Source organism: Passer montanus, unplaced genomic scaffold (assembly GCF_014805655.1).
Source record: "Passer montanus isolate IOZ18808 unplaced genomic scaffold, ASM1480565v1 scaffold2, whole genome shotgun sequence".
Classification (NCBI taxonomy): domain Eukaryota; kingdom Metazoa; phylum Chordata; class Aves; order Passeriformes; family Passeridae; genus Passer; species Passer montanus.
The window spans coordinates 25,251,343-25,270,725 of record NW_024366591.1 but is presented as its reverse complement, the minus strand read 5'-3'; the positions used below and the strand labels follow the sequence as shown (position 1 = coordinate 25,270,725).

Genomic DNA, 19,383 nt, shown 5'->3' with positions numbered 1-19,383 from the left:
CTCTGGAAAAACTCAGTGATGTCTCATTGGGAGAGTCATATTGAAAATATTGTAAATCTAAACCTATTTAAACTTCTTTAAATTAGGATTCTTAGGGGTTTTTTCTGAATAATGACAGATGTTCCTAAAGTATTCTTAATTTCTTCCTTACTCTCTTTCCAAGGAGTAGGAACAACTTGGTTGGACAGTTTTCAAGTTGATTCTAAATGTTTCTAGGAAGAAATGAATGATTTCATCACAGATGTTTATAGGAGGAGAAATAATTTAGAGTAATTAATTTTGCCAATGTAAAATGTTCGCTTCAGATTCATTTTGATAAAACTATCTAGTTTTGAAAGTTTTTGAGTCACAGTGTCATTTTGCTGTGCATATCTGAGCAGGTGCCATATTTCATGCAGGACATAGCTGCATTTCAGTAATTATGTGAACTTAATTGTTTGTTGTTTTAAAATTAAATTGTGAAACATTTAAAGACAAAGCATAAAAATAATATAACTGGAAGTCATCATCTTACTAGATTAGCCTTGCCAAATAGATGAACTACTGGCAGATAATCTTTGCAAAAATAGGGTCTATTCTAAAATGAATACCTCTGGTTTTATTTTGTTAACTTCCATTTTTTTTCTGTAAAACTATCATTCCAAGGAGGTGGTTTTTTTCCCTCATCAGTGTCTGAAGACTAAATTTGTTGTTTCTAAAATCAAAAAGATCAAAATAATCAAAAAGTATGACTGCTGATTGTCAACTGTGTCATTTGTGGTCAAGCTGTGTCTGGGATTAATACTTTTACGTAATTACTCTGTGGGTACTTCTTTTGATACATGGGATTTCACCCGCATCTTTCTCCTCCCACCCCCAAAGTCTTTATTTTTGTCTTTTTGAAGAGATAATCAGATTGCCATGCTGCTTATTACTGCCATGGTGCCATGGTTTTCTATCAGACTGAGCAAGGCACTACTTTAGATTTACTTCTTTATCTCTGGAATATCAAAGTTCAGTGTTTAGTATTCTATTGCTTTAAACCATAACCCATGTATGTTTGTTGGCAGTAGAAGAGAAATCTCTTGGATCCTCTTTTAAAGGAAGGCAGTGATAGTGTGAAAAAATACTCTGAAGAAATATGTTTCTTTGCTCACAAGCAAATATTATGCATAAATTCTTAGGCATGTGTTTCTGCTAAAATTCTCCTTTATTTGGAAAGATCTGTCAATTTCCACTTGACTTGTTGCCACCTTCTTCAGGCTTCCTTTGAAGTGTGTTCTCCACACATGTTCTCTCTCTCTTCACCAGGGATTTGAGCAGTTTTCTGGTCATGTGCTTTTGTCCTATTTGTAGCCAGACATTTCTCATTCAGGACCTCCTCCTTGCTTCCTCTGGGGTTTTTTTATAACCTTTTGTTTGCACCATGTCTTTTTCACAGCATTTTATTCTGTTTGTTTCAAGATGTGTCCTTTAGTTACTTGTAGTCAGGAGCAGAACTGAGTCAGAGCTCAGTGACTGTATTGTTATGATCTGAGGAGGAGGTAGTGATATCACCTGTTCCTGGAGGTAACATGGCAGAAACTCAGAGGTGTTGATTCATACACAGGCAAGATATAATTAATGGCTGCTCCTGGCAGCCAGCCAGAGTAGTTCCCAGTGATTTGGTGTACCTGTAGATACAGTGGAGCAGAATGCTGGACATGAGGAGGTATACAGTTTCCCTCTTGGCAGTAAAAGTCCCAGTATCACAGAATTGTTAGGGTTGGAAGGGACCTCTGAAAAGCATCTGGTCCAAGCCCCCTGCCAAAACGTAGTCACCTAGAGCAGGTTACACAGGAATGCATCCAGGTGAGTTTTAAATGTCTCTGGAGAGGGAGATTCCATGACCTCCTTGAGCAGCCTGTTCCAGTGCTCTACCACTGCCAATGTAAAGAAGTTCTTCCTCAAAATTGAGCCGAAACTTCTTGTGTTTAGAGACCTTGCTCCTCATCCTAACACCACTGAAGAGTCTGGCACCATCCTCTTGACCCCTGCCTTTGAGATGAATGAGTTGATAGTACCACATAGGCAATGCAAGACAGTAGTTGTTCAGTACATCTATCCAGCACCTCCAAAAACTCCAGGAACCAAGAGCTGCTGCTTTCCTGAGCAGTAGATTTAGTCTCTTTCCTCAGTGTGAGGCAGCCACTGCTGAGTGAGGGCCAGCTGGTGTTTGGAGTGCAGCTGTTTGCCTAAACCAGCACTGATATGACCATGTTCAATGACAGAAAATGGTGTGTAGCTTGACCTCTCACTCAGAGCATTGAGGTATGAGGCAACACATGTTCATTGCAAAGAATAAATAATTCTCTTACTCATTCCAATGTTCTGCACATTTGGCTTAGCATCTGAACATTCTTTCAGTGTACCAGCCTGTAATAAAAATGCCCCAATTAAAATTTAACACTTGAGAATACAGGAAAATTAATGGTTTCTTTCCTCTCTCCCTCTAGGTGCTCATTAACAGTATTTTGCTATACTTGACATGCTTCTTCTTGTAGGCCTTTACCAAGAACAGTTCTGTACCAGCCCATCTGCTTTATTTAGTTGATTCAGAGCTAATGTGCCATGATCAACTACAAAGGCAGGAGGGGAAGATGTCCTATTTTTTGTTGCCTTGTGCTTGATGCTCCAGTTGGGGTCAGAGAGTCTCTATGAAGGAGGCACAGTCTTACCCAGTTTTCTAGGCTTTTAGGATAGGGCAGGCAGAGAAAGGGGGAGGTAATCTTTACAGAAACTATAGTGTAGGGAGAGAGTGGTAGTGTCTTTGGAAAAACAAATGATAAACAAAGTTCTCAGAAGTGATAAAGACTTTCCTCTGGGACCAGGTGAAAACAGTTGAAACCCAGGAAATTGTTTCACCTTGCTGAGAACAGCATTCAAAGGAGAAGATGTGTAAAGAGACAGTGGGAAAGGAGAAGTGCTTATGAATGCTGATTTTGTCTCATCTAGCTGTTGTAGTTTTCAGTATTTCAAAAGTTCAAAAGCCTTTTGATGATGATCGCTCTAAGAGGTGCAAACCTGTTGAATGCTGAATCCCATTGCAAGTATACATTCCCTTAGCTTAAAATTTCTGAGCCCATTTGGTTGTATGATTACCTAGTTTCAGATTGGGGGAGGACAACTGAATTGCCTGCAGCATGGACACTTGGTTTAGGGACTGGGTACACATATGCAGTGTGTGATGCAGTCTTTTTGTATCTGATGACTTTCCTTTGCTCTAAGTGTTTTTTATTGTAAAGACTCATCATAGCTGAGGTCTGTGGACACATGGAATATTTTGAGGGAAATCTACTTTCTAAGGAAAGAATTTATTCTGCATGTACAAATGCATTAACACAATGCCTGTAGTGATATTTTTTGGCCTAATCATGACAAAATTGATGTAATGTAATTCTTTACTGCTTTAATAATATTCCAGATTCACACTTCTCTAATTAATGGACGACCTAGTGCTGATGATCCGTCACGTGAATTACTGGAGTTCACCTCTGCTCGCTTTATTCGCCTGAGATTCCAGAGGATAAGGACACTAAATGCTGATTTAATGATGTTTGCACACAAAGATCCAGCTGAAATTGATCCCATTGTTACAAGGAGGGTAAGTTCTTGCAAGGCAGTAGACAGACATGTGTAAAAATTATCTCACACTTTTAAGTGCTGTACCTACCTTTGTTTGCCATAGGAAAATTTGGGAGTTGAGGATTACCTGCTGTTGTCTTTCAAGATCCTGGTGTTGGAGAATTCCTTGTGCACTCTATTTTATTGTCTTCTCTAGAAGAATTAGCAATTTTGCATTTTCTGCTTAATGGTGTTATTAACATAAACACCCAGCTCCTCTGGCTGCAGACATTTGGATGTAGGTATTTGGCAAGTGTTTGCTGTTGGTATCTCTTGCCTCTTCTGCCACTCAATCCTTTGCTACCTTTAGCATGCCTTGAACACTCCCTTTGAGTAGAATTTGTAATTGTACTATAAGTAATAATAGGGTCTGAATGCAACACTTTTCATATCATATGAAGGTAGCAGTAAACATTTTGTGTTTTGCTTTAGCTTAAAAGAATGGATACAGCATTTAAACTCATACTATACCCATACTCTGGGCTTCTCCACTGCTTTGTGTGTGCACATCTGTCTCTTCTTTCTGCAGTCTTTACTTCCTTTCTAAGCCATATCTCCCTGTTGTCCTGCACAGGGACACACAATAATGTGTACTGTTCTTGTTTTCCTCTGATTTTTCTACTAGGCATTCTCAAAACCTCTTATTTTTCAGTTTTTTCTACTAAGAATTCTCAAAAACTGGTTTGGGAGATATATTATATTCCTTTTTTTTTTTTTTTAATCACTTCCCTTCCTGTTGGTCATCATATAATATTGGTAACCTAACTTTCCAAAACAAAAATAAGTCCTGTTATGAATGGGGGGGTGTATCATTATTCTTTTGTTAATATCATTTGTCAGTGATGGCTAAGTGCTAAGAAAATTTGCATCTTCTGTTCCCATTTCTGTTTTTCAATTCCTTGTCTAAATAGAGAATGCTGGCTATTTCTGAAAGTTTGGAACATGCCATTTTGTTTTGAATTACAAACCTAGAATCCCTTCCAGTTGAATGCAGTTATTGCAACCTCACTAATGATGAATACTGTGTAAAAGTGCACATTTAATAATCTGATTCTAAGCAAGTAGTAGAAATACAAAATTGAATTAGCACTTAAAAAATTACTCTAAACTCATGAAATGTGAGTGCAGGACAATACACTGGTTTCTCAAACCAACAAAGAACTGTAACTTCTGTGTGGAATCTCTCAGAAGATCCTCATCCTCAAAGGATCAAGGAGCAACTGAAACTTGCCACCCTTGTCAGGAAACAAAGGGTAGCCACAAATTATACATTTTCTTTGTGTTGGAAGTTTAACTAGGAGTGATAAGGGTTCTCATTTTGTTTGTTATATTTATTTATGATCTGATAAAGAGGTTCAACACCGTAATAGCAAAATTTTCAAATAGCTTATGTTTTGTTTGATTAGCCAGCTGTGAACATGTTGCAGGACCCTTGTCTAAACAGAAGACAATGGATGAGATTCACTTTTCACAGGTTTTGTAATATAAGATTATGAATATCTTTGTATCCTTCTTTCTTTTTAGGGCTCTTAATCCTTAACAAAGAAAAAAGAGAAATGGCCAAATGGTAGAAACACAGGTCAAAACTACCTAAATCTCAGTAATAAAGACTGTTTCATGATCATTCAAAGGCCAATAGTGAAAAACTGTTCTTCTTTCCACAGTTTGGTGAATGCCCAAATTAGACCCAGCTAAGGTGAACAAAGGTGTTTCATAGGATTTTTCCTAGATTTTCTCATCTTCCCATCATCATGCCTTTTCCTTTTCCTTTTCATATTTTCTGAAGGGAATAAATTCTATAGCTTCTAAATTCTATAGTTTGACTTTTCATTATCCAGTGTGCATATAGCCTTTTCCTATTCTCATGTTTTTGTATGCTGTGTATAAATTGACATGGCTTTTGTGACTTCAAACAAATGGAACTGTGCCAATTTACACCCTTTCTTTCACTCAGCCTGAATCTGTTGATCAAGACACGGCTTGGATTACACTGTCTGCTATATTTGTAATAGATCAAAAAAGAAATAAAACAGGACCTGACAGTTTTGTCACAAGAAATGAGTTCTGCAATTTGGCACCTGCATTTTAGAATCCACTTAGCAATTCAATTTCTGTTTTGTCTTACAGTATTACTATTCTATAAAAGACATCTCTGTTGGAGGCATGTGTATATGTTCAGGCCATGCAAAGGCTTGTCCACTGGATCCAGCGACCAATGTACGTATTTTTTTTTAATGTGCCTTATTTATAGGGTGGAACATGAGGAAAAAAACCCCTGATATTGATATTCTTCAGAGTTCTGTGAGTTTGTCTGTTTTTCACCTAGAAGAACAGTCAGAAGCAGTGCCAGAATGAAACAGTGCTAGCAGCCAGAATAATAAACATTCATGCAGTCTCAGCAGAGAATTTCCTAAAATGAAAGAATAGGTTTCAGATAATTCATATTGGAAGTTTCCTAGGAAAAACAGAAATCTGGGTTACACTATGTTGCTGTAAAGATGAGCACTAACAGTCAGTCTTTATTTTCCTTCTTGATATTTGCTAAATGATTGTCAAATATGTAATGGATGCTTGCAAACAAATGATGGCTCTAGAATGGTGCATTGGCTATGTAGGGAGTATCAACTGAATGATCAGTTAAGCTAATCTAGAAAATCATGGGCTGTTTATATTATCTTTCAACTTGCAACTCTCTTTTTTTGGCAAATAACCAATATAATCAAAACATAACCAATATAATTAATATAGAAATACAACTTTTTACTGATTGTCCAAATCTATCTTTCCATTATCACTAGTACTGAATTTACACATGCCACAGTGTGGGATCTCTTAATGTACTGTTCACTTAAATAGGAGCTTTATAGGATTTAACTGAAAATCTTGTTTGTATGTGGCATTAAGGTATTATGTAGGAAATAATTTAAAGAAATTACAAAAGCTTATAGAGAATACATTTAGAGTTTGAAGAAATTTTTATGGATCCTTGTGAAAACTGAGCAATTCCTTGGTTTAACCCTTCTGAGAATATTCTGTAATGATATGTACGGCAAGTGTTGAACTACTGTTTCAGAAGCCCTTAGTGCTGAAGCTGCAGCATTGTCTCTGTGCCATCTGTTAAGATCAAGCCTGCCTCGGAAAATAGGTGCTACTACTGAGATTAATACATACTTCAGATAATTTGGCTGCTAGATAAAATAAAGCCATTTTGACAAGTGTGATGTCCTGTTTTGCAGGACATCAAATACGTATTTGTTGTCTGACCAGTATAAAAAATAGCCTAAGTGAAACAGTTTAAGCCAGAAGAGATTTGGCGGTTTAGCTGTCCAGGGATATTCTTTAGACTGAGCCATGCCAAAATAGGCTTATAAACATTATGACTGTACTTGTTAGCAGAAAGAATCTTTCCCTTAGTATTACTTGCTAGGAATAACTTGCTGGAATAAACTTGCTGGAATTTGCTGCCATGCTTTTCTGAAGCTGTCCTTGAGTTAGCCTTGTTTTGCAAGATTTATGCTTTGTCCTGTGAGCCATGGAGTTTCTCTGGCTTGCTGTTTTGACCTTGTATGGCCTCACAAGGACCACAGAGAATCTCCTTCACTAAATAACTATCAGGAAGGCAATTTTTAGTTCTCATTTCTCCAAACTATACGATTTTTTTTTCCTTCTTCAAGCTGCCTCTGTGGCTCAGGGAGTTTTGGTGTTCCTTACAGTAATATTTTCATGCCGAGTCTGCGGTGGTCTTGTGGGGAATTGTAAAGTGACTGAAAGGCTGGACTTGTGCTCATCTATTATTTCTTTAAACACTCCTGCTATCCCTCCTATTAGTTACACAATTGGAAGATTACATGATAATTGCACTTATCCAGTCAACAATACTAAAGTATAAAAAAAAGACAGTTTGTATTGGATCAGCTAACAGAATTGATTTCATTCTGCAGCAGCAGAACTGCTGCATCAAAGGGAAGGGTGGAGAATGACCTGCTCCTTCAGGGGTCAGATCAGTTTTCCTGTATCCAAGACCTACCTGTACTTCGGCTTGTTTGTTTTATTGGGGAACTTTCCCATCATCCTTTCTTTATCCAGTTAGAATTAAATTTTCCTGCATTCTTAGATTCTCCTTAGATATCTGGCCAGTTATCTTGCTTTGCTTTGTGGCTGTTTTCTTCAAATAGAGCTATAGAAGTTAAACACACTTGGTGCATGCAGGATGCATAAACAAATACAAATCAATAAACAAAGGAATTACAGAGTAGAGCCATCCTTAATGTTTTCATAATTTGAACTGGAATGCTTATTATGTACATGGACAGATTTTTCAAATCATCACATTGTGTAAATATTTGTTTTTCTTTTAAATTAGAAATCCGTCTGTCAGTGTGAGCACAACACATGCGGAGAGACATGTGATCAGTGTTGTCCTGGTTTCCATCAAAAGCCTTGGCATGCTGGCACTCTCCTGCATAAGCATGAATGTGAACGTAAGTTGAAAGCAGTACAGAGGAGAGAATTTCTTGCAACTGCTACTGAAAACTGAAATTGGGTCCGACGTGATTTTGCAGTTAATTTGGTTTCTAACCACACTGGTTTTTGTATAACATTTGATTTGATGTTATTTACTGAATTAGACTGACTCAAAAGACTTTGCAGAAAAATTACATGAAGATTTGTGGTTTTATTGAACTCAGAATTTTATTCTAACATGGTGATATTTGGGGAATGCTATGTAAAGAAAATTGTCTTGTGTAGTTTTTATACTATATGATGGGGATTTTTGGCTAAAATAACAGGACTATATCCTGGTGAGTAAAATAAAATTCTTCATAGGTTTTCCATTATATAAAACTTTACTGGTGTAATTTCTGTATAAATGGCACTTTTATATGTTATAATGCTCATCTTTGCTGGAAAAAAATATTTTTGTATGATCAAAATGCAAGTTGATGTCTGATTTTTTTTAACAGAAAATACAACATATCTAGTTTTCCAACATGGAATGAAAACATACTTTGAGATATCAACCTCCCACAGGGTGGAAATTTAATTTTCAGATTTATTGTAGTAAGGGTAGTTATAACCGAACTTTAACATCTTGCTTCCAAAGGTCACATACCACTTACATTTCTGAACATAATAAGATCTAATGTTCCATTACATCAAGTATTGATTCATTTGTAGGATTTCAGCTGTAATTTTTGTCATGATTGATTAAAAAATAAATAAAAAGGAACAGATATGCCCATATTTAGAGTAGCCATTGCTTATTTGTGTCCTGTAGACTTTGGTCACAGAAGTCTTTGTTTTAGATGGAACTGTGTCTGCACTGGGAATGCATTATGGAATGAAAGCAGGGTACCTTTAATTTCATGTTTAATTTTTAAGAGACACTTACACCCTGTTCGATTCTCAGTGAATTGTTGTACTGTCTTGGTGGAAACAGCTCCCTGTTTCCTACCTCTCCACAATGCTGACAAGGTTTGGCTTTCTCTTTATGATGAAATAAATGTTTTAATACTACGGGGAAAGGGAGAGTGAATTACCTTGCTTTCTTTGCAAAGTTTATTAATTATATTTCCTGTATTTGGACCTGAAGTCTAGAGTTCAGATATAAATGTCAAAAGAAGATTTAAGACTGGGAATCCCTTTATTCTAGCCCAGTTCTTATATGCATATGTGCAAGTGAGGTGTTTTTAGGATGTCTTTCAGATTTTATTTGAATCACTTTAATTTACTCGTACCATTGTGCTGCTTTCCTTGCAACTCCCCTTGTATTTTAATTTAGATGACCCTTTCATGAACTGTATGTGTATGCAACCACCAAAAGGTTTCTCAACTATCAATTTAAGCAAGAAAAAAAAATCATCAAACTGAAACAAACCAGGAGCTGTGTCTGTCAGCTTCTGTACTCCCCAAGATGAAATATTGAGAAAAAATACAACTTTATTTAATTCAATAGGATTTCAGGCTGTGTTTGTAATGGGGCCACATTGCCTTTCACAAAAAAAGTAGTAAATGAATGTTGGAATGTACTTTTACGATATACACAGAATCAATGATAAAATATTGAATGGCTCTTTTGAGTACCTCAGTAACAGTGGGAAAGTATTTGCTAATGCTCTTCTTCCCTTTTAGCATGCAACTGTCACGGGAAGACTGAGGAGTGTTACTACGATCAGGACGTGGCAGCCAGAAACCAGAGTTTGAACATCCATGGGGAGTACCTCGGGGGCGGAGTGTGTGTGAACTGCTCAGGCTACACCAGCGGCATCAACTGCGAGACCTGCCTGGACGGCTACTTCAGGCCAAAAGGGGTAAGCGCCTGCTCCCGCCTCCCTTCGCTGCAAAGCTCGCTGTTCAAACCATCCCTTCATCGGCTTGTGTTACTAAACAGAGTTTGGGCTGCCATTTTGTGAAGGTTAACTTCCAAATCTGACAGGGCAGTGGTTGCTTTTCACAGCTGGGAATGTATAAAGTTAATGCTCGGAGAAATAGGAAAGTGAATTGTGTTGATATGAGGGAATGCACTTGAGGTCAGGGCCTCCGGCTAGTATTTCAATTTAATTTAAAAGAGGATGTGGTCCTGTAAACAGAACTTGTGCCTCAGTAATAATTTCAACTTTTGTTGTCAAAGTTCAAAGAAATATTACTATATTTGGTATTGATGAAAGAGAGACTGTAATTTCTGGTTTTTAAATGCAATGTAGAATTAATAACCACTGAATTTCCGTAGTGTTTCACGAATGTCTTTAAATTTCAATGCAGTGGAAATTGCTTTTTGTATTTCATCGTATAAGACTGTATTTTCATCTAAGTGGAAGCTGAAGCTGTCAAAAGATGAATTTTATATTAGGTTGTATTGTCAATATGGGCCATTCCTGTGCTTTAGACAGCTACACTATTAGTCTGTGCTTGAATTGCTTCTATTTCATCTGTATATTTTCAGATGGGTAAATAATGGCCTTTAGTCTGATTGGTGTTCAATCCTTAAAGAGAAAACATCAGCAAATAGCAGTAATTACATTTTCCCTGATAGACTAGATTTAGCCTTACAACTTTAGAAAAGGAGTACTGAGAAACAATTTCTTCAACAGCAGGGCACTTGATTTTTTCCTCTGTTTTAAGTTATCATCCAGCTAAAAGGGATTTGATATATTTGTGTGTGTTTGTATAGTGTATCCATATTGTGTGTATATATCTAGTTTGTGCAGAACTTCTAATTTATATTCCTAGTTTGATATTAGACCAAGGTTTAAGTTCGGTTGAGGTAACCTCTCAAGAACAAAATTAAATTGTCCCATTGTTTAATGTTCACTTTTCTTCACTTATCTTTTTTCTCTCTTACTAACTACCATGAGTTAGTTTTTCAAATCATGTTGACCAGAACAACTGATCTTGTCAATATTACTTTAGGTAGTAAATGCTTAAAATCTCCTTCATTACATTTATTGATTTTAATTATATATGGTTCTGTTATCTGTACACCTGGTATTTTTTAGTTGAAGACATATTTGCATCTAAGTCACTACATATTTCTAAATAAAAATTCCAAATGTAACTTCAATAGAATCACAAATCCTAGAATCATTTATGCTGAAAGGACCTCTAAGATTGAGTCCAACCCTTAACCTAACACTAAACAATGTCCTTGAATACCACATCTAAACATCTTTTAGATGCCTCAAGGGATGATGACTCCACCACTTTTTGGGGCAGTCCATTCCAATGTTAGAAAAACCTTTTTGTGAAGAAATTTTTCATAATATCCAATCTCTGGTGCAATTTGAGGCATTTTCTTCTTGTCATAGTCTGCATGGACTAAGTTTATCAGCTGTCTCATTTTTATTCAAGTGTAAGCCACCTCTACAGAAGTCTTCTCTCCTACTTTTTAAGATGTAAATAAAAGTTTCCAATTATTGAAGGTAAGTTTTTTTCTTCTAATGTCTTTATTTTTATAGGTATTGCCAGATAACCCAGATCCATGCCAGCCGTGTTCCTGTGATCCAAATGGGTCTTTAAATGATACCTGTGTCAAGGATGAGAAACATACAGAAGGAGGTAAGCTCCCTCAAATATAGGGATGTTAAAAATGACGTCCAGCAATGGTCAAAGAAATGCTGAATCACATTTTTGATATCTTTAACCAAAAAAATCCCCAAAAGGTTTGGTTTTGGTTTGTTGTGGTGTTTTTTTGGTTTTTTGGTTTTGTTTTTTTTAAATTTTACTCATGCAAGCAGTAATCTAGCTCCAATGTTTTGATTTCTTTTTTTTTCTTTTTTTTTTGAAACTCATATTTGTTGAGGCTGCTTTCAGATATTCATGGCTGGGAAACTTGTGTATGTTTGGAAGAATATTTCCAGTAGAAAATACTGAAGAACTTTGGCATTAAAGTGCTTTCTTTTACCACGGAGATTAAAACTCATACACCAGCAGTGCTATAATATCTTTTCCTATCTAAGCATATTTCCATTTGAAATCTAAAAATTATTATTGAAAAGTATTTATTTGCTTTCTGTGTTATTCATGTAGAATTACAAGATGCTTAACATAGCCCTGTAAAAGCTGTCTTCACATAGATAATGAACTGTTCATTGGACTTTGGAAACAATGGATTGCCATTTTTTTTTGTTCTTTCATTGTAAAACATATGAAAATACTGTAGGAAGACAACAAAACTCAAAGTCGGTTCTTAAGAGATTTATAAATTGGGCTGATTACAACCTATTGATGAGATGTAGCTGTCCATTAAAATAAAGATCAATAGAACATAAAAGCAACATGGCAGAGATGCAAAGACAGGACTCATAATCTACTGTAATAACCATGTACTGATTGCACCAGTTCAATAAAATGATAGTGATTTGCTGTCCCAGTGGTGTCTCTGGTGGGTTGATCTTGGCCAGCTGAAGCAGCCCACCAGCCATTCTCTCACTGCCCTTCTCAGCAGGGCAGGGGCAGAGCAAAAGATGAAGCAGCTCATGGGCCAAAGTAACAATCAGGAAGTAATTTTCCAATTATCATCCTGGGCAAAACAGATTTTATTTGGGGAAACTTAAGTTATTGTCAATTTGGATAATTTCAGGTAGCATAAGCAAAGACAGGTTTCATAAGCAAAGACAAATATTAAGAATACAACTCTTTCTCCACCTTCATTTTTTTTCCCAGACTCAACCTCACTTCTTCATTCCACACTGCTCCTCTACCTTCTCCCCCACTACCACAAGTGATGCAAGGTGATGGCAAGCAGGAGTCATAGCACTGGTCATAACAGTTCCTTTTTGACACTCCTTCCTCCTCACACTTTTCCCCAGCTCCAGTGTGGGTGCTCCCCATGGGCCTACATCCTTCATGAAAAAAAAATTCCCTACCAGCAGTTCTCCATGGGATGTAGCTCCTTCAAGAAATAGCCAACATTTCCTTCATGGAAATGCAGTGTGGATATCTGCTCCAGCCTGGTTTTCTCCAGGGACTCCAGGGGTGTATCTGCTCTGGACCCAGAGCTTCTCCTTCCACTCCTTCCCCTTTTCTATTTTCTGGCCTGGCTGGCTGAAGGGCTGTGTGCTCTGTTGGGAGCTGGCTGTGTCTGGCACAGCCTTTTCCTCAGAGAGGCTGCCTTGGCAGCCCCCTCCCTGCTGCCAGGGCGTGGGCATGAATGCCCAGTGCAGTGTATTACATGGAGTGATATGAGAGACAGGATGAGCAGAGGGGAGGATGAATCCCAAAGCTGGCAAAAACACAGCAAGACTCTCCAATGCCTGTACCAAACCTGTGGATGAGACTATAACAGGTTACAGATGACAGAAAGTGCAACAAAGGAACCTCTCAGACTGTGATTTTGAGATGGGGAATGATTAATTCAAAAAAATGTGATGTCCCACTTGCATGTTACACAGCTGCTTGGTCTCTGATTCCTGTCGCTGCTGCAGTCTCTCTTTTCACACCTTCTTTTCTGGCCCCTGGTGTGGGTCATCCTCCTGGGGCCTGGCAGCTGATCAGCACGTAACAGGCTGACAGCTCCTCTCTCACAAGAAGAGGAAAGCAAAAGGATAGAGACATTTTTCCATCTTGTTTGTCAGTAATGGTGTCCTTAGGAGCTCTCAAAATGTCTTATGCCTCTGAGCATCCAGCAGATCTAAACCATCTCATAGTTTCTTTCTAAATCTGCTTATACTTTCTGAATCTGACAAGGTGGTACTGTACTTTGACACCTTGCTATGTCTCCTTCTGCCTTTTTAGTGTTCTGATCTTCTTTCTGGCAAATTCTTCTCTTGCTTCATTTGTGAATATCTCTAGGAGGAGAATTAAGATCCTGTTTGGATCATTAACTGTGTCTTTCATGAAAATCAATAAGCATGTCATACTAACATGTTGAAGATAACATCTTGGATTATTTTTTATGCTTTTCCACCTTTTACTTTTATTGCAGGTATCCAGTCCTTCTCATCTGGCCCCAGGCATTCAAAGAAGCTGTTGAATGCTCTAGTTTCTCCAATCCCAAGAACCAGAGTTCTTTTGTTCTCTTCACAAAATGAAAACTCTCATCTTTTTCTGTCTTGAATGTAACCAGCTTTTTCTCATCTACCTGAAATTTACCTCATGCAGCTGCAGTTGGTTGAGGCCTGTTACTTTTGAGCATGTTAGAGTGTTCTAAATCTCTGTTGAATGTGCTAATTGCAACACATAATTTTTTTTTCCCTTTATTCCTTTCTAAACTCATTGATGCCTTCTGTTTCCAAGTTATTTACTATGGAGGTTATTCTGTGTGTTTAAATTCTTTGTTCTCATATGTGACAAGCACAATTGTTGTTTAGATAACTGCCATCATGTATGAAATTCCCTCCCCAAAGTAGTCCATGCATTTGTTCTTGGGACCACTTGTCTGTGTCCTGCCCAGTCTTGGAAGTCTAGTGAGAAGTAGACATTTTGCTCTGTCTCAGCAGTGGCCAGAGGGTAGTTTTGATATCTATCTTATTATTTTTCTGGTTTAAGACTACAACAACAAAAACAAGCCACCTCTATCTGGACATCAAAGCTATTCTGCCTACAATGGACTTGCTCTTTGTTCTTACTGTTTATTTGCCTTTTTTTTTCACTTGTACTAGATAAGTTTCCAACACATTAGGAAAAATGTTTACTTCTTGCTCATTAAGTTTATAGTTCTTGAACCAGTCACATATTTGTAACTGTAATGCTTTATTCAACAAAAAAGACACAATAATGTGGGTTGAGAGGAAAAGCCTTTCTATTATTTCTTTTAAGAAAATATTTCTGTGGTAACAGAAGAGGTTGTTTTAGAATCAAGAGCGAGTCTGGATATAATTTTTAGCATGAAACTATCCTGAAAGAAGATCACTTCTTCCCTTTTTTTTCCCTCTGACATTTGTATTCTGTACACTGATAAAATTCTTTTTACTGCATACTGCTCACCCTGGGCAGCAACTGGGTTTGAAGCACTGGTGAGTGTTCATAAAGGAAAAGCTGGAAAGCGTGATCTGTCTGAAGGAATCTATCTATTCACCAGTGAACCAGATGAGCACTCTGGGTGGGTTGATATACACCTTAAAGAGTCGCTGGCTGGTTGTATGGGGGTAAATTGTTTGCTTGGGGTAGGATGAGAATATGCTTCCTAAATGTGTGCTAAGTAAATGCTTTGAGCGAGTAAAAGACATTAAAATAGAATGGAAATAAGAGAGTAAGGAACATCACTGGGGATATAGAGTCACTGTGAAGAGTTCTCAAGTAAAATAAAGCTGGAGGCTGTACATTCTCTGTTCTTGAATACAGTAGGTAAGCAGCAATTAAAATGGAAAATTGTAGCAAAACTATAATAACTGGTGCATTGATGAAATGCATCAAGAGGATTTAAGTGACTGCATCCTGCAGTCATAATCAGGTTTTGCTAGATAAGAGAAGGGCATAGAGAAGCTGCTTTATAATATAGTATTCATTGTTTCAGGAAAGAAAGTATTGCTGTATTTCATGCATAATTTCCATATTGATCTCTTTGTCCTCATGTGTCTCGGTCAATAGTCTAAAATCAGATATTATTATTGCTTGTAAAGTGTATTTTTGGTTTTGAATCTTCAAGAATGGTTTTTAAATATTCTTTCATGGCAATCCTATATATTTTGTTAGTGAGAAATATAAAAAAGAGAAACTGAGGATCAATCATAAAATAAACTGATGAACATTCCTGTAGTGTAACTGAAAGGCAATAATTCTACAACTGAATTTTTCCATCTGTGTTCAATTCATCCTAATAATAGCTAAACTTAACCATTGCTGATATTGGAGTGTTCCATACAGAAGTGAAGGTCCAGCCATCTAGAAGTACTCTATACTGCAGTATTTAAGGCTTTCTCCATGAATTGGTACTCTTGTTTCAAGCTCTAATGGCTAGATTTTAACAAATAGCCATTTTGCTTGGCCCTTTAGCACCTGCAAGAGCTGACAGGTTTGGAACCTGACAGAGTTTTATGAGTCAGTCTTCAGGGCATGCTATCTTTTTTCCCGTGTTGTCTCTTTATGTACAATATAATCCCAATGACAGATGTTTATTTTTGCTGAAAAAGTCCTCAGACATTTTAGAATAAGTAAGATCCAGATATCTTGATCTTTATTCAGACTTTGTACTACTTTGCTCAGCAAGCAGTCCCACTGACTTCTGTGAAATTATTTTTGAAATTTATATGCTGTTGAACAGGAGTGAAAATGACAAGAGGCCTTTCCTAGGATCGCAGTTTTTTTAAGGGTCTGGTTCATGCTTTTGCATGCATTTATTTTTGTGCCGTTTTGAAAGACTGCTAGGCTAGGAAAAACTAACCAGTAAAACTCATATTTCAAGATGACTCATCCTCTAGGGTGCATTTTCAAAGCCCCTGCATGCTGAAAGACAGGACAGAAACTGATAATATGCAGGGAGAAGATGGAATAACAGCTTCACCAAATAAAGCCCCATTCAAACAAGACCTATGAAGTCATAGACTAAAAGCAAAAGATGTCCTTCTGAAATATCAGTTTGTTGCAACAACAACAAGAGACAGACCTCGTACATATGCCTTAAATTGAAATGTAATTAGGCTGTTGACATGTTGTGCATTGCATATGTACTAGAGTAGCCTCATCAAAAACAACCAGTGGGGCACTGAGAGAAATTTACACACTGTGTATGTAACATAGGGAGAGCTGAGATCTCACAAGGGCTGTAAATGGAAGGAGGCATGGAGCCAAATCAAGCACACAGACTAACTATATCAACAAGTGTGAGAGCTGGAAGAATGTATGACAGGTAGCAACCTCTTGCCTTCCTCTCACGTGGAGTGTGAGGTCTCTTGGTAAGTGGTGTGCTGAGGTTATCTGTGTGTGCTGCATAAGAATGGGGCAAGCTGGGCTGGTGGCAGTGAAATTTTCAATGACTGCATAGAAAGGCAGCGCAGGAGAAGGGATGGTTCTTGTTGGGAAATTTAAAAAAATGGATGGAGTGGGCAATGGAGGAGAGACTGTAGATATGAGTATTTGGGAGCTCCATACTGAGACATATAGTTGAATTTGAGCTTGCTGAGTCTTCATTTGTGATATATGAGTTCCTGAAGCTTTCAAATGAGGTGGGCCCACTTCTAAAGAGTAGGCTTACCTATGTCTTTTACTGCTGAACTCTGGAGTATAGCCTGCTATTTTCATCTGGAAGGAACAAAAGTTTCTTTGTTCCAGATTGTGCAGTTAGGATGCATTGACCCAGATTACAAGAGCTTGTGTCCTGCTGTGCTGTGGGGCCTTGATGGTAGCTTCTTTGAGAGGAGAATAACTCAGAAATTTGAGAATCAGCTGAGCCAAAGGCATCAAAACCCATGGAGCACATCACTTTGAGATAGTAAGTAACAGAAATTTCATGCGTTGAAATTCTGTGTATAATTAGGGCAGATCAAGAAGGTGACAGTCGGCATGATGTGCTACAGCAGATCAAAGAGGCTTCAAGGTTAGAGTAGACAGATTGAATTTCACCTCTGTATAGATTAACAGATAATATAATTTAAAACTCCTGTAGGTGGCTGCTTCTTCAAATAGCTAGTTAGAGAAGCCATAAAAAGGAGAAGCACCTCTGGATTTATGCATGGGGGACTGTTTTAAAACTCTCCTCCTAAAGGACAGTCAAATTCAACATTCTTGTAGAAATGAGAAAGCCTCCCTGAAAAACAACTTAATCAAAATGAGGAAATCTATAAAAGGAAAATAAAAATGAACAATTCAAGACTGCTAATGGCAGGCTTAGGGTTTATAGACCATATATTAGACATTCAGAGAAGATGCATTTCTCTGGTTCAAAATTATTCAAGCAATGCAATTAAGCTAACAACAACAACAAAAAAAAGATGCATCTATTTAAACAACAGAAAGAAACCCACTGAAAATCAGAAGTTCTTCCTAACTAGGATAATAGAAAAATATAAATTGTGACAGATTCCAGAAAGTCATGCTCTTAGTAATAAATACACATATTTTAAGGAATAATTTTCTGGATAGTTAGATGTTGCTAAGAGGTACTTTTTCAGATAATTCAGAATCAGAGTGCTAGAGATTCAAATGCAATAGGAGGTAAATATGGTTTATGTATAATCATGTTATAAATGGACATCTCAAGAAAGAAAGGGACACAGCAGAAAAACTAAATTAATTCTCTTAAACAGTACATAAAACAACTCAGGGAATTTCCCTCTTGAGAGTCTTCATTCATGGGGACAAGTCAGAAGAACTGCCTCAAACAGAAGTGTCAGGTTTGAAGTGAACTGATAAATGCAGAATCAAAATTTGTTAGGCATAGAGCATATTTATCCATGGCTTCAGGATGAGTTCAGCAGTTGAAAATTGAGTTGCTTGAGGCATTAAATATAGCCTATAATATTTTTCAAAACAGACATTAATATTAAATAGACACTGTTTATCCAAAAGAAAGACAGGATGTTCCAAGAAACTAGAATCAGAAGGTCTCGTTTCTGTTCCGTGAAAATCACTAGAACTACAATAAAGGATTTATACTATTTCTGGAATGTGGCAAAAATGGGCAAAAATCAAGACTAGGGGTTTTATATAAAGGACAGTCTGTCTTATGAATCTGTTTGAAGGATTAAATGAATATGTGAACAAAGACTCATTTGATTAATATTGTATTTTGATTTTCAAAAGGTTTTGACAAGATCTTTTGCCAAAATCCACAAAAGAAAGCGTAATAGGATAAGGAGAAAAGGTTCTTTCATGGTTTAGTACTTGGTTAAAAGAATAAGTGGACCATTTTCACAGTGATGATCAATATGAACTGTTGAAAATATTCATACTTAACCTGGAGAAGGGATGAGTAGGAAGGTGACAAAGTTAGCAAGTACAAAATCTTTCAGTACAGAAAAATGAAAGTACTGCAAAATGTTGAGAAGGATCTCAAGATAGTGTCTGGGTAGTAAAATAAATGATGAATTTTTTGTAGCAATTACAGGAAAAGTAGAACACTGAGAAAAGTAGTTCTACTTGCAGTGATTACAGTGATTTCTGAATTAAGCACTAACAGTTGTGAAACAGCTCTCGGAATTTCCTTGGACTATGCCTCAGGTCTGCCATTTCTATTCTGTCTTGGCAGTAGTCAAAAACATCAACAGGTCCTAGGAAATACTACTGTTTTTTTTTAAAATAACTGAAAGAAATCATCAGAAAAACCAATCAAACCAATTTACAGTATGCACACCCTCTTTAAATAAT

At 37.1% G+C, this 19,383-nt stretch overlaps 1 protein-coding gene across 6 annotated transcripts in view; it reads left to right on the top strand.

The window, feature by feature from the left end:
* The window catches only part of LAMA2 (laminin subunit alpha 2), a 337,030-nt gene that overhangs the window by 117,414 nt on the left and 200,233 nt on the right, over positions 1-19,383 (top strand). For all 6 annotated transcript variants that reach the window (XM_039706790.1, XM_039706788.1, XM_039706786.1 and 3 more), the window contains exons 5-9: positions 3,443-3,622; positions 5,770-5,859; positions 8,006-8,123; positions 9,775-9,953; positions 11,598-11,697. In XM_039706790.1, the coding sequence (XP_039562724.1) occupies positions 3,443-3,622; positions 5,770-5,859; positions 8,006-8,123; positions 9,775-9,953; positions 11,598-11,697 (667 nt within the window). The remainder of the gene's footprint in view (positions 1-3,442; positions 3,623-5,769; positions 5,860-8,005; positions 8,124-9,774; positions 9,954-11,597; positions 11,698-19,383) is intronic.